Raw genomic sequence first — 16102 nt, forward strand, 5'->3', positions numbered from 1 at the left:
TCTCTCATTAGGTTGTGCTGGCACTTGTTGGCACCCCTTTCTTCTCCCTCATTACGGGAGTCAGCGGGCTGCTTTCCCGTAGAGCAGTGCACGTTCAGATGCGTGTGAAAGTGTCAGTTCATGTCAGCGCATAATAATGGTATCACCCATGCAGGTGTGTTGAGACTACAGGGCCATGCGACGCCGATTAATGAATGATAATACAAAAATATAGAATTATAAAGTTAAAATGGCAGATCTTAAAGCTCACGACGCATCGAATTGCAACACGTCGTGAGCCCATGGATCGTCTACTTTCGCTGTTTTTGCACGCCATCATTTTTATGTCAAGTGGTTATTCAGACTGGTCGATTACAAAAAATCTATCTATTACTATCAAAACCCCCACCGGCTGTCGAGTCTTTCAGTCTGTCCGTCACACGTCACATCCCGTCACACTTTTGCCCTATACTCATATCATATACCGTTGCCCCTATCCATGCCAAACTTTGCACACACACTCCTTTTGGCTGCCAAACCACAACCTCCACCCCTCATTTCTCACATGGCCCTCTTCTAGCGCCACCATGAGGCCGATTCTTGCAAAACAAATTTTTTGGACACTGCTCCTACAGATTTTGCCCTAAATCACACAAAGTGGTACACAATATCTCTAAAGTCATCAACATGGATCTGTCCCATTTCCCATATTTCCTCCTGATTGGCTACCATTGCCTTCTAAAGTTTGTGTACGCGACCTGACGGTCGCTTATCTACCGATTAGGGAGTCTTACTGGTGTACTGTATAAGAAATACAGGATTCTCCATTATTCGACATGAGCAACATTAAGTTGGTTATTGGTTCTTAATGTTGTTTTTGATACTATTCTGGTTAATTGCTCAGCCCTTGTTGACACTAAACCAGTCTCTGTGTGTGTCACTATAAGTGGCCTGAGCTCCCTTGTTCCTGTGGAAATTTCACCAATTAACGCCCTATGAAAGAGGCACTCGAGGGACGGCAGAGAAGGTCATGCGCACGGAAAAATATACTAGGGTTGTGAAACGGTTCTTTAAAAGGCCATAATATGGCCTTTTAATAGGTGATGGTTGTTTGTGGAACCATATTATGGTTCCACAAACAACCATCACCTACTAAATAACCACTGCATCAAACTGGTCAAACATTGGCCAAATTGTCAAATTATATGAGAAGCTCAAACATTTTGAAAATAGACAATCTACAAGCTCACAACGCCTTGCAGTGCAAGACACTGACTGAGCTTGTAGATCTGTTATTTTCCCAATATTTATCTGTGGAACCGAGTTACAGTAAACAAAACCGAATGCCTCAACTCCTACAATCCCACAAACACTTTTTTATAATAGATCGGCCGAATAAGCTCATGTTGTGAGCTTGTAGATCTGCTATTTTCCAATTTCTCGTTTTGGGTCACAAGCGAAAAGGTTTGGGAACCGCTGCTTACCTGAAGAGAGCTCTGAAAGGTTCTTTCTGATACCAGATTCTTCTAATCTAAATCTGAAGAACCAGTTGCGTTTCCACCTGGCACCTTTATTTGTCTCGATGTGAAATGGGTGAGAGAAAGATAGAGACAGCCAACACAATGAACTCTGACAGTGCTTACGATTGATTGATTGATTGATTGATTGATTGATTGAAGACTGTATTAGAAAGTTTGCATAGGAAAAGGTATACAGTCTCATGACAGTACAGTTCAATGGTACAATAAGGTCAACTAAAAGCATCAACGCCTCAACAAAGCTTTTGGGCCTGTTTCAATTGTGGTCCTTTTTAAACTCCTATAAGAATATCGCCCCTGTTTGCACTAGCATATGGCTCATCCAACAAGGGAGTGGTGGACCCTATATTACCACCTGCCTGTGAGTCCCTTTTGACCAGTGGTGGAAAAAGTACTCAAATGTTTTACTTAAAGGAGTAGTTCACCACTTTTCAACCTGTCTTCATATAATAGGTCCTCACTAATGTTCATGATAAAATATCACAAGTCTTTTTCCAAGTCTCCTAGGAGAGCTGTGGGAAGTTCAGAATCCATTGTCTTGTGACATCATCATTTTCCCAAAAAAAATGTAATCAATATTTTTGAAAAAAAATATTTAGATTTTTATCGCGAGAACAATGGCTTCCACTTTAAAAATTGCAACTTTTCAGTAATAGAAAGCCTGCAGTTTCTATAAGCTGGATTGGCAATCGATGATGTCACAAGACGATGGGTTTCTGACCTGCCCACAGCCCTCCTCTGAGAAAAAAAAAAGAAAGAAAAAAAAGCTATTTTTGAGTGAGGACCAATTATATGAACATAGGTTGAAAAGTGGTGGAGTGCCCCTTTAAGTAAAAGTATCAATACTGCAATGTAGAAATACTCTGTTATAAGTAAATGTCCAGAATTAAAAATGTACTTGAGTAAAAGTACAAAAGTATTGGCATCAAAATCTACTTAAAGTACCAAAAGTAAAAGTACAAAATGCTTGAAAATAGCAGATATACAAACTCACAACACATTGCGATGTGATGCGCTGTGAGCTTGTAGATCAGCTATTTTCAAATAGCCATGGTATAAAATATGGCTAAAGTGGTTTAATTATGTTTTATAATAGTGTAATTTATATCTTCCAAGTAGTAACTAAAGTTTTCAAATAATTGTAGTGGAGCAAAAGTACAATATTTGCCTCCTCTGAGATGTAGTGGAGTAGAAGTAAAAATACTGAAAACTGGAAATACTCAAGTAAAGTACAAATACCTCAAAACTGTACTCAAGTACACTACTTAAGTAAATCTACTTAGTTACTTTACATCACTGCTTTAGACATTGGGATGATAGCTGGGTGGAAGTGGAGAGACTCACTGAGAACATAATGGAGTTCTGTGCAAGTGTGATGCCTTAGTGCCATCTACAGGCAAAAACATACTGTATATATGCACTTCAAAACTGTGAAATAAAGTCTTCTGTCCAACTGGGTACATACCTGACAAGAGCAATGGAACAAAAAAAAAACACAATTTGATAGGAAATGATAATGATATTCTTTGGAGAAATACAGAGGATTTGTCTCATTTCCTGAGTGATAATAAAGGTGACATTGAACCCAACAGCTTGCTGCTTAATTCTTTCGGTCTGAGTCATCATTATAGATATTGAATGCATATTTAATGCGCCTTCCTCTTTCTCCCTCCACGGATTGTTTTCACCAAAGCAGTCACAACAGCAGCATAGCTGATGTCCCAAAGGGAAACTCCATGTGGGCTTTGGATGTGGGTTTCCTCCGCACGTCCGTTCTTAATGAACGCGCTTGCTTTTGACAGTGGATATTTTTAGGCTTGTAATTTGGTTGTTCTTTTCTCTCCATCAAACAGCCCTTCACTTTGTTTCCCCCCAGAGACTGCTCTGGATATGGACCGGGCTGCGGGATATACGGTGCATTTGCATCGCGTTACTGCAGTGGAATCAGGATTATATAATGTGTTTGATTTCCAGTGTTGTCAGTCAAGCCCATTGCTTGACAGACATACAGTACACACGTGCACGCACGCATGCACGCACACGCACACACACACAGAGAGAGAGAGAGAGAGGGAGAGAGAGAGAGAGAGAGAGAGAGAGAGAGAGAGAGAGACTGACATTATTGTAGTGCATAGGACCTCCAAAGGGGTGTTGGAGAGGTCATGCACATATATAGAGATCCCTGATGTCATCAATATTAAGCCCATATATTTGAATGCCCGTATATGGACATATTGTGTCAGTCTCATGTGGTCTATGATGTCATGCATCTACAGTATAATGTCAGTCATCTCCATATTTGGGAAAAGCGTATTTTTTAATTAAAGAGAGAAATCAATAGAGAAAACGTATTCACGAATACGTGTATGTAAATTCAATTATTTAACGCATCTCTTAGCAAAGTGCAAGGAATCAATTCTTGCTGAAGCTGGTCAATTAGACATATATATGGCCCAAGTGCGTGCCACCAAAACTGTGGGAGGAGTAGCGCAGCAAAATGAAGTTTATCGAGGAAGGTAGAGATGGGTGGATGGAAAAAAGTCGGACAAGCACTATACCTATAGTCTGGTCCACACTAATATACAAAAAAAGAAGAAAAAAAAGTGTGAATACGGAGATAAGAGGTTTCTGCAACAATATGAACGTCACAGATATTTCAAAGTGTTTGCACTTGACAAACTAACACTTTTACTGCCATTACTTTGAAGGGAAGAAGGGATGCAGACTGTCGTGACTTCCTACCTTAGGCGTCTACTCTTATTTTGAAAAGCCGGGATGAAAATCTGCTTATTTTTGGCCACTTTACATTGGTTTTGTAAACAAACCGCCACCATTAGCGATCAGATCACTACTGGACAGCCCAGAGTCAGACGAACAGTAAGTCAAAACAAGTTTACTGTATTTACAGTAAGTTTGACGAGTCAGACTGTCAACGGCACCATACAGTAAAGGCGAGCTGGATCTTCAATAGCAATAAGATAGTTAACAAGAAGCCCTACAAACTGTCAAGATGCTTTTTTTTTTTTTTTGCGGGATTGTTCTACAATGTACATTATTCATGTTGAACAAATCTCCCTCAAGGCACCCCGGTGTCTTTGCCTGGGGCGTCAATTGGGTATGGCAGGGGTATGCAGCTGCCATACCTTGGCTACAAGGGGAAATAATGAAATGTACTTTTCATTGTGCATGTTGCTAAGGTATGGCAACATGACTGGTGTCTTGAACGCGCGCCTTCGCGCGCGTTCAAGACACCAGTCATGTTGCCATACCTTAGCTTTTTCTGAACTGACGCCACTGGTCTTTGCCTGTCCAGACCGCATGGGGCTTTGTGTTCCCAGAAGCAGACCCTCAAGGGGAACCACGCCACGTTCAGATCAAGGCCAGTTCTATAGGTGGTGATACTCCTTCGCCTCAGTTCACTCACTGTGAGATCCAGGCACGTGCACACATAGACATCAAAGGGGGCTTGAGCCCCTGCCCTTTTATCCGTCTGTGAAAAGTGCCCTCTCTCCACACCATGAATGCATGTTTTTACTATGGTGAAAGAAATACAAATACCGCCCTTATTTCCTTTCCATGCCACATCTGAAGGTGGCATTCCTTGTCCAAACTGAACTTGAATGCAGCATCTTGTTGAAAGAATTGCCCTCTCTGTGTAGAAATCTCCAGTAATGACTTGATGATGCTTAGTTCAGTGTGTTATATCACGCACCAAAAGCTGGTTGTGAGCTTGGTGGTCTGCTAGTTTCGATATTATCACCAAAAGGCCCTTTTAGAAACGTCAGCCCCGGCCTCTCTAACATTCTCTGCACGTCCCTGGTGAGATTCTTTTAGGTTTATTCAAAACCCGTCACATATATTGCTCCTTTCTTCACCTCAGAATGTGGTTGGATCCAAGGCGCTTTAAATAGATTGTGCATTACATTCACCCATTCATACACCGGTGGTGGAGGAAACCATGCAAGGCACCAACCTACTCACTGGGAGCAACTAGGGGTTCAGAGTCTGGCTCAAGGACTCTTCGACATTAACTCAGAGGGAGCCCGGATTCGAACTGGGAACCCTACGGGAACCCTTTGTGCTCTAATGTCGGTTTCTCTACCCCTGAGCTATGCTGCCCCAGCATCTATGGCATCGAGTCAAGCTAAATGTAATGCTCGTTAGGATGGGAGGTCCCCAGTTCAAATATGATTGTTTTTTTTAGTTTTGTCTTCTTTTTTGGGTCATGGCCTGAAAAGATTGGGAACCCTTGCTTTAGATGCTACTGGTTGGTCGGCTATAATATTGATCATACACACAAAAGTAGCAGATCTGCAAGCAACACGTTTTGATTTTGTAGATCTGCTTGTAGATCTCCCTCCATGTGCTTTTAATACTCCCATCACCCAGGACGAAAACAAGCTATAAGAGCTCATACAAGAGCTTTTTTCATAGAAAAAGCATATTTAGGTTATTTTCAAACTGTTTTGTATTCTCACTTTTGGTAGCCTACTTTAAGTACATTTTGATAAAACCTAAAACCTTCATAATTTTACTCAGGTAAATGTTTAATTCCTGACTTTTAATTGCAGAATTGATACTTTTGTTTAAGAAAAAGCATGTGAGTACTTTTTTACACCACTGTTGACAATGACAATAATGACACATACATGCAAGTTGTGATCTTGTGCCAAATAGTTTCACAATTTCTGCCTGGACAGTTGTTTAATTTGTCATTTTAAATGTATTAAAGGGTCCTTAAATTGTCACTTAAGAAATGTGCAGATACACTTAAACGTTATGTTGGTTTGTTTACTGTTGAGTGAGAAAACAATGTTGCACATTAAGTCAATCTTAATCTGGGGACCCCCCAAAATAAATTGGTCCCGACCCACAGGTTGAGAACCACTGGTCTAGTGGAACAATGAAGGTCTAAGTGGTTGACTGCACTGAAACACTGTCGTATTTATATTCAAAGTAAGCTGCCGCCATCTAGTGGTCATTGTGCTGCTGTGTCAGCACAGACCTACAATTAAAGCCATGTAACAAGACTTTAACAAGAAGGTGGAAGCAATATAATAATTTCCATTTCATCCATTTAAAAAATCCAAAATATATAATCTCTTTATTAAAAACTTTATTTATTACTAGGGTAACTTGCCATTGGAAATTGACAGACACAGACAGACAGACAGACAGACAGACAGACAGACAGACAGACAGACAGACAGACAGACAGACTTCTGTCCGGTATAGGGAATCAATAGGGAATCAATGGAAGTGGGAATCAATAAGGAATCAATGGGAGTTCGGAATCAATAGGGAATCAATTGGTCGAGCTTCACATGACAGTTAGCTTACTGTAGACTATAGTCACGTCAGCAACTGTCAGCAACCACATTTGTAATTTCCAATTGCATCTTTTCTAGTTCTTGTGTATTATGAATTTCCATTCATGCAAGGCAATGCAAGGCTGTTTTTACTTGAACAGTAGATTAAAAGCATCTCTGGTTAAGCCAAATATGCCTTAATACATTATAATTTCCCTGTGTGACTAAATTAAATAAAAAATAAAAAAACACCTTCAATATTTTTATTTATTTTAGAAATATTAATATTTCACTCAATAGGGACCACTCTCGTCTCAAGTTGATTGTCATTTGTCCATGCGTGCTCCAGCCCTATGGGATGTATGGAATGCATGTGCTAATGAAAGAAACAACTTAAAGCTATACTGTGTAAGTTGCTAAACTAGTGGTCAGTAGCGGTATTGCTTTTTTCGGCCGTTTTTCGCCCGGAGTCGTCGCGGACCACCGCCGCGGACCACCGGAGCGGCGCCGCAAACCACCGCGACCGATACAAACTGTGGAGGGGTAGAACGCATGGTAGAACGTAATTTTCTGTCCAGGATTTGGGGATTAAGAGGTTAAATCCTTCACCATGGTAAACACTGTAGCTGAGCGAAGCTACTTCCTGAAGACCATGGCAGATAAGCTGTGATTGGCCGGTAGTGTATCATGTGTGTATGATCCGCGATGTGATTGGCCAACATATACAGATGATGCAGATGACGCTATTTTTCCGCGAAAACCGGACCCCGGCAAGGATCATAGAAAACATAAAGAGAAGGCTTTAGAAGCAGAAAATAACGGAGTGGGTGTTCTAAAACTTTAGCGATTTAACAGTTAGGACAATTTTAAGATTTGTTTTATAAAAAAAGTTGCATGTTATAACTTTAACAATATTATTATGAGCATCAAAGCAATAGTTTAAATACTTGTTATTAGCACATGCATTACATATATTTCATATGGCTGGACACCACAATGGACAATTACACCATCAACTTGTGACAGGCGTTGTCCTGAGTGAATGATGAAATATTTCTGAAATAAATACATTATTTAAGGTGTTTTTGAAGCGGTGAAAACCGCTTCCAATGAGTGGCTTTGTGTGTCCCACGCCCATATATGGTCATTTCAGTCCAGAATGAACAGGCTTTTTGAAGCGGTGGAAACCGCTTCCAATGAATGGCTTTGTGTGTATCACGCCCATATATGGTCATTTCAGTCCAGAATGAACAGGCTTTTTCAAAAACAGAATGTCCGTTTAATTACCATATATGGTGATCTCAGTCCAGAATGAACAGGGTTTTTCAAAAACAGAATGTCCGTTACCTTATGTCCATATATGGTCACTCCAGGCCAGAATGAACAGGTTTTTCCTGTCCCGTACGTGTAAAATATCAGTCCAGAATGAATAGGCTTTTTCAAAAAGCAAAATGTGTGTCCCATGTCCATATATGGTCATTTCAGTTCAGAATGAATAGACTTTATATGTCCTGTACATCTAGAATATGTGTGCGGTGTCCCTCCCGGTCAGATGAATGGATACTTTGAGGATTGGTCAAGCTTCACATGATAATTTGGCCTTCAGGGTTTATCTGTCTTATTTAAACACTTTATATTTATTTATGTATTTATTTAATTACAAATTCTTATTTTAATGTATGTGTTTTAATCTATTTTATTTTTTAAACCTATTATACCAACTGTCATACCAGCTCTCCAAATACATTCAGAATAGAAGTTTTATCTGTCCACCGCTTCAATTCGAACCGAGGTTTGATTTTTCAAAAACAAAATGTATGTCACCTCATGTCCATATGGTCACCCCAGTCCAGAATGAACAGGTTTTCTCTGTCTCGTACGTCCAGAATATCAGTCCAGAATGAACAGGTTTTCTCTGTCTCGTACGTCCAGAATATCAGTCCAGAATGAACAGGTTTTCTCTGTCTCGTACGTCCAGAATATCAGTCCAGAATGAATAGGCTTTTTCAAGAAGCAAAATGTGTGTCCCATGTCCATATATGGCCATTTCAGTTCAGAATGAATAGGTTTTATCTGTCCTGTACGTCCAGAATATGTGTGTAGTGGCCCTCCCGGTCTGATGAATGGATACTTTGAGGATTGGTCAAGCTTCACATGATAATTTGGCCTTCAGGTGTTATCTGTCCTGTACATGCAATAGTCCTCACCTACTGCATCCACAACTAATGCTACTATAAAAACCTTATTCAAATAACAATTCAGAATAGAGGTTTTATTTGTCCTGTACATGTAGAATATTATCAACAAAAGGAGTGGATATCTATGGAAACCCAACAAAAGATTCAAGTAAGAAAAGAGAAGAAAGCAGCAGTGACAAATAGCCGCACAAGAGCAAAAGCAAAGGCACAATAAGAATATACAGATGTCAACAGAATGGTAAAAAGGAGCATTAAGGCAGACAAGAGGAAATACATTGAAAACCTAGCAGAAGAAGCAGAGGAAGCAGCAAGAAACGGAAAAATGAAACAGTTGTACGACACCACCAGAAGGATGTCGGGCAAATATAGTAGGCCACAAAAGAGTTGAAAAATGTAGTAGGCCACAAAGACTGGTCAGGGATAAAGAAAGAAACAGCATTAAAACAAAGGATGGCCAACTACACAGATAGGCAGAACACTTTAACCCTTAAGTGCTGTTCGGGTCATTTTGACCCGTTTTACATTTTCATTTGGAAAAAAAAGGTAGAAGTTAAAAATGTTTCCGCCTGAAACTCACTGGCCTTAAAGATTCTTCTGAGATGAACATGTAAAAAAAATATTTTTGCACTACACCCATGCTACACCCCCCTCATATTTTTTGAACCTTAAGTGCTGTTCGGGTCATTTTGACCCGGAAGCACAGAAATACACAGTATTATGCCAAAACACAGACACACAGTCACCCCCACTTCTAACACCCCCATTCCGAAGCCCCATTCCGAACCCTCCCCGCCTTCCTATAAGCATGAGCAATATGCCCAGTATTAAATGAAGTAGTTTTTTTTACATGGATTTCAGCTAAATCAGTAAAAACGCCTAGCTCTTTCAGTGTTTAATGTGATATAGCAAAGCAGAAATGCAAACATTTACCAAATATATCATATGAATTGTTTGGTATTGAGTCAAAGTCAATGTATCATGATGATTTGTTAAGTTAAAATTTATATTAGTGTTGTTTTTTTTAAACCAAATATCCACCGGGTCAAAATGACCCGAACAGAACGAAGGTGTAGTGAATCTGAACAGAACTTAAAGTTGTACTATGTAACTTTTTTTATAAAACAAATCTTAAAATTCTCCTAACTATTAAATCACAAAAGTTTTAGAAGATCCGCGCCGTGAATTTCAGCCTGTAAAGCCTTCTCTATATATGTAAACTGTGATCCTTGCCGGGGACCGGATCTCGCGCCAAAATTGCGTCATCACACTACCGGCCAATCACAGCGAGGGTTATACAACTGCCGGCCAATCACAGCGCATCTTGAAGTGGGGTCGCTATGGCTGCCATATTTGTTGTCACCCGTTTGTACCATCCCGTCTCTAGGTAATTTCGCCTACCAGGCAGGGTGAAGGAGTCCGTATCTCTGGATTTACTGAACGCACAGGAACAAGGGACCCCTCTAAAGATAGATCTCAGCGAACGAAAAACGGCCGAAAAGACGCGGACGCGACCGCGGTTTGCTATAGGGCTAATGACCACTAGTTGGGCATCTTACACAGTATAGCTTTAAGGGTTAAGGAACTCCTTAATAGAAAAAGATGTTCTTATTTGGGGGTCGAAGTAGCCTGATTTCAGACTCTACGCTGGAGCTTGAGTCTGAAGTTGTCCCTATTCTATTTGATTACAAAGGGGAGGGGATTTGAAATTTGAAATTCCCAATCACAAGAGATCTGGTGGGAGGGGTTGTGTTTGACTTTTGCACACAAAACATTCCCTCCTCCCCCTCTCCTCTATGACATGCACCAAACAGGTCATTGTCTTTGATGTTTCATTGATTAGAGAGAATCACTAACAAGCTATCGACACTTGTAGTTGTAGCTCTTTTGAAGTTCAAAGGAGGCAATTAAGAACTCTGGTGAGCCACCCCTCCCTCCACTGTTTCTGTTGATTTTCAAAAGTTAGACGCACCCCTCTTCCGTCTTGCATTGATTTCATTGGTCGGTTCGCCAAGAAACCGATAGAAAGAGAAGCGTCATATGACACCTCCAGACCAAGAGAAGCAGTCCACCCAGAGAGAATATAAAGAATGTATAGATCACAGAGTTCATAACTCTAGAACACATAGAATAAAAGTTCACCGCTTCACTTCGAACCGAGGTTTGATTTTTAATTTTACATTTTAGTTATAAAGGGCAATTAGTGCATTAAGGCAGTGGTTCTCAACCTTTTCAGGCTGCAACCCCCAAAATAATCATATTTTAACTGGGGACCCCCCCCCCCCCCCACCCTAAGAGCATTAAGAGTTTGAGGCATTACATTTTGTATAACACGGTTCTATTATTATATATATATTTGACCAGTGCTTAATTTGTCATTTTAGAGGTATTAAAAGGTCCTTAAATTGTCACTTTAGAAAGTGCAGATACGCTCTTTACACTTAGACTATATGTTGGTTTTCAGATTAAATTAATCAACTGGGGACCCCCTAAAATAATTCGGGGACCCGCTTGAGAACCACTCCTTTAAGGCACATTGGGCTTACAAGCCAAGGATCCTTTTAGGAACAACCAGGTGTCAGCAACAAAGTGACTAGCTAGTAAAAAGACAGGGTCTAACAACGGCTTGTGGCTTCACGTGGATCTTGGTATAAAATGGTGATCTGGACCTGCTGCGCTGGTCGGAAGATAGTCAACATACAGTACAGTTTCGTCAGTATGGAAGATAGGACCCTCTGTGTCTTGCTAACGACATTCACAACTTTAACACTAACAGAGCCAGGGTTCGAAACGGGAACCCTCCATTCCCGAGCGGCCCACTCTAACTCTTGTGCCACTGCCGCCCTGGTGTCAAGTTTCAGCCCATCTGAGTCCCATGGACTTCTATTATGAAATATTATACAATTTAAATATTTCAAAACATATAAAACGTGGGGGAAAAAAAGGTAGAATCACAAGACATTTGGTGCTGATCGGATCAGTGGTTAGTGAAATAAGCTCTGGATACACAGACACACGTTCCCACGCAGAACAACCCTCATAGACAGCTAGCCTACTAAGCCACGCTACAACTATTGAAACTATAATACGGACACTAAACTATAGGCTACACGTTTTTTTTTAACAAAAAAACTAAAATGGAACTAGCAAATCTAAATCTAAAATGAATTGTAAACCAAAATCAAAAATGAAATCAAGACAAAGACGGAAAAACACACTATCATAACAGAGGAGCCCTTTGGAACCCCCATTTCTCCCTCTGTGGGATCCTCCTGTTGGACCACGCCAACAGGCTCCGCCTCAGGGCTGGCAGCCGCCACAGAATCGCCCTCGACCTCTCGGTGGCTCGGTGACCAGGGTGTCAGTTGTTCGTAGAAGGCAGCAGCGTCTGCGTCGGGAGCGGGAGCAGGGTCTGCGTTCAGCTGCTCGACTGCAGGCTCCGCCGCTTTCTCCGATTCAGGGCTGTCGGTTGGCTCAGGGATGTCTTTGGCCAGAGACGCCTCGTCGCCTTCCTCCTGCCTGAAGCCAGAGCTGGGTTTCTGCGCGCGGGCGTATGCACGACGCGGAACTCCCTCGCCCGCCAGCTCCTTCCTTTCCTCCACGTTGAGATGCCAGGAGCCCCGAAACATTATGGGCCTCGCGCTGAGGATCTTCCGCACCGTGTCCGCGCTGTCAAACACCACAAAGCCGAAGTTGGAGAGCTTCCCGCGGCTCGCGATCTTCAGCTCCAGGACCGCGCCGAACTGCTCGAAGAACTCTGTGAGCTCGGCCTTGTCCACTCCGTGAGGGATGTTCCCCACAAACAGTTGGTGGGTGTTGCGTCTCCTGACCGGTGCCTCCCCTTGCCTCCCTTCCGACACCGGCCGGGGTCCTCTGCGTATGGCTGGAGGACCTCCTCCAGGTGGTCTCTGGGTCGGCGGGCCTCGCGGAACCGCCTTTGCCGCTGACTTGGTTTCCGGTCCGTCCGGGCCAAAGAGCTCCAGGAAGTTGTCGAGAAACTCCCGCGAGTTCTCCTCCCACCTGAGGATGAGCTCGTGGCATTCCTCCTCCACCTTGTGGGCGAGCTGCTTGGACTTCTCCTCCACCATTCGCACCGTCTCCTTCATCTTGTCCACCTGGTCCAGCAGGCGGTATTTGTTGTTGTTAATGAATCCGACGTTCAGTTCTTCGGGTGTGAATCCTCGCTGCAGGTTACGCCGCGCGTAGAAGTCGTAGTCTCGGACGATGCGAGCGATCAGGTCCGACGTGGAGATGCCCTCCGTTCTCCTGGTGACCACAAACATCCCCGCCTCCTTGATGTGCTTGTAAATGTCCTCCGAGTCCTCGGAGGTGTAGGGAATGTCGTCGTGGGCCACAAAGTCGATCCGGTGCTTCCTGAGGAAGTCCGTGCTGATGGCCCAGGGAGCGTCGCACAGCACCTCGTCCACGTAGCGGCAGTGCCTGACCGCGTCGTAGCGCTCCATTTCGTTCATCACCGTGAGGCCCTTGTTCTTGTGGGTGAGTTCGTCGCTGCAGACCCCTACGATCAGGTGTGTGTTGGGGAACAGGTTCTTGGCCTGCATCAGAGCGCGGGCGTGTCCCGAGTGGAAGAGGTCAAAGATTCCATCCGCGTACACCCGGACCGGTCGGTGCGCCGGGGTGCCCCTCTCCGCCTGTTCAATGGTCAGCGCGTCGAGGGGCGCATCCGCTTCAGAGACTGAAGCCCTCGCAACCAAACCGGCCGGCTTCTTCATGCTCATGGAAACCTTTCCAGTTCCTTATTTACGCTGCTGTGCCCACCTAGCTCTATCTTATATCTATATCTGGTGCAGTACACATTATCATGGAGTACATGGGGGCCAATCTATTATGTTAGTAGAATGGCGTCAGACATCACTATAATTGGGCAAAACCCAAGGACAGACGGACAAGACAGAGACTGATGGAGACAGATTTGTGGAATGTATACACACTCATCTATGACGTCAGTATTATGACGTCAGTCATCTTGATATATGGGCATAAGCCGAGAACTGACAGATCTTATGTATTTTTTAAACAAATATTTGTAACTCATATTTTGCTTTTGGGGGTCCCTGGAACTAAATATTTTGAGATGGGGGTCCGTGGCTAAATACATATCATTTTGGGGGTTCTTTCACATGAAGAAGTTTGAGCACCACTGACATAGAAACATAGGTTTTTCAAAAAAGGATTTGAAATATTCAGACTTTTTCCACAACCTTTCAAAAATAGTAGATCTACAAGCTCTGTCAGCTTGTAGATCTGCAATTTTCAATAGTTAAAGCACAAAATAACGCGTTCCCGGTCTAAATGGGTTAGACCCCCTTCCCCTATGAGGCACATTCATGGGGGCCCCCCGCAGTGAATCCTTGTACCCAGGGCCCAAAGTTTGGTGCGACACCCCTGTCCCGTGGCACTGCAAGGCCAGAGGGGAGATATCCTCCCGTCTGGTCCTAAGGCAGACGACCGCGGACTGAAAGGTCCTGTACAGGAGATAGCATGTATGTGATTCTGGACGGGCCCAGTTGGTTGGTCTTGGCTGGTGATTTCCAACAGACAAGGGGACAGTCCCCACCTCTTTGGTGTTGTCGTTGAGTGCTTTGGACCAGCGCTTCTCAAAATGGGACAATTTGGAGATTAGTGTCCATTTGGTTCCATCTGTACACTCTCCGAGTTATGGGGTTCCGTGGCTTAATGCGCACAGTGGAGGATTATGAAAGTCCGACATCTCATTACTCCGACTACGTGGCTACGCATGTGGTTAGGGTAGGATCGGATAGAGTTAGTAATGGGGAGAGTCGGAACAACGCCACGCACCCCTTTCCAGGGAACCCAACATTTGGTGTGTGTTTGGGACCCAACCTTACAGAATTATGAAATAATGCCCTAAAATAGTGAAAATCTGCTATGTTTACTATTCTGAATGGCATTGCTTTTATCTTTTTGAAAATGTCTGAAATTATTTTGAAAAGTCTTTCTATTATTTTAAGTCAAGTATTTTTGTTTTTCAATCAAACTTTTTTAAAACGATTTAAAAGTGTTTTGTTGAAAATTATTTAAAAAAATAAAACTCACAACCCATAAAAATGGGTTCATAACCTGAAAATAGGTCTTGACTCATTGCTTTGGGAAACGCTGAGCTTTTTCCTTCAAAAGAGACCCCAAAAACGTATGTAGAGGATGAGGATCATGATGAAAATGGCACCCACAGAAAGCTTGGCATAGGTCGATCTCGCGTTGAGGTGTTTGGCGTCAGTGCGGTACCTGTCAGCCAGGCTGGTCAGTTTGTTGACTTTTGTGTCCAAGGTGGACAGAGACTCCCCACGCTGCAGAACCTCCTCGATGTTGTCCACCATGATCCTCTGGACGTCCTGGAGCTCCATGTTGATGCTGCCCAGGTTCCTCCTCGCCCTGCTGTCGATGTAGGACCTCTTTGTCTTCTGGATGTACGTTTCAAACTCAATGAAAGAGTACGGCCGCAATGCCGCGGCCACTCTCCCGCTGTACTGGCGGTGGAACTCGTTTTGCAGGTCGTCGAGGTACCCGAAGGCCATCTTCTTGGGAAACGTCGCTTCACACAAGGCTAAGTAGCACACGCCGCCTTCTATCACGTAATGGAAGGCCATCACCCCGTCCTCCAGCGTGTTGTATCGTTTGGGATTGTTGCCGCTGAGTTTTTTACACAGCTGGTTGGCTTGTTTCTGGTACTGCTGGAGGTCCCTTGCCGACTGCTGATCCTCTTGCATCGAGGCGACAAGCGGCAATCCATCCGACACACGGGCTACCATTGTTAGAATAACCATCTTTGTGTTTGAGTGTGTTGACCAGACGGAAAATGCACTTTTTAAATAAACGTATGAAACAGGGTTGCTGTTGCAGAAGTGCTGGTTATCCACCGTTCAGACATTCAGGTATATGCTACCCACTCTGCACTTATATAGAAGACTGAGAGGTAAAGTGACATCACCCTGTGACGTCACTCGATGACTCAATGCTGAACCCAATGAGGTTGCATAATTTTACAATTAATTACTGCAACCGCAGTAAATATATCCTGAAATCGTCCCTCTGCTACTCG

General features: G+C 43.1%; 1 protein-coding gene across 1 annotated transcript; it reads right to left on the bottom strand.

Moving 5' to 3' along the window:
* Window positions 1-15173: 15173 nt before the first annotated feature.
* LOC308306240 (vesicle-trafficking protein SEC22b-like) lies at window positions 15174-15827 on the bottom strand (the record flags this gene model as incomplete). Its single annotated transcript, XM_080751139.1, has 1 exon — window positions 15174-15827. The coding sequence occupies one exon, from the start codon at window positions 15825-15827 to the stop codon at window positions 15174-15176; it is 654 nt and encodes a 217-aa protein (XP_080607265.1).
* Between the last annotated feature and the right edge of the window lie 275 nt (window positions 15828-16102).

This window comes from Nannobrachium achirus (genome assembly GCF_963921795.1).
Source record: "Nannobrachium achirus genome assembly, chromosome: 20".
In the NCBI taxonomy this organism is placed as follows: Eukaryota; Metazoa; Chordata; class Actinopteri; order Myctophiformes; family Myctophidae; genus Nannobrachium; species Nannobrachium achirus.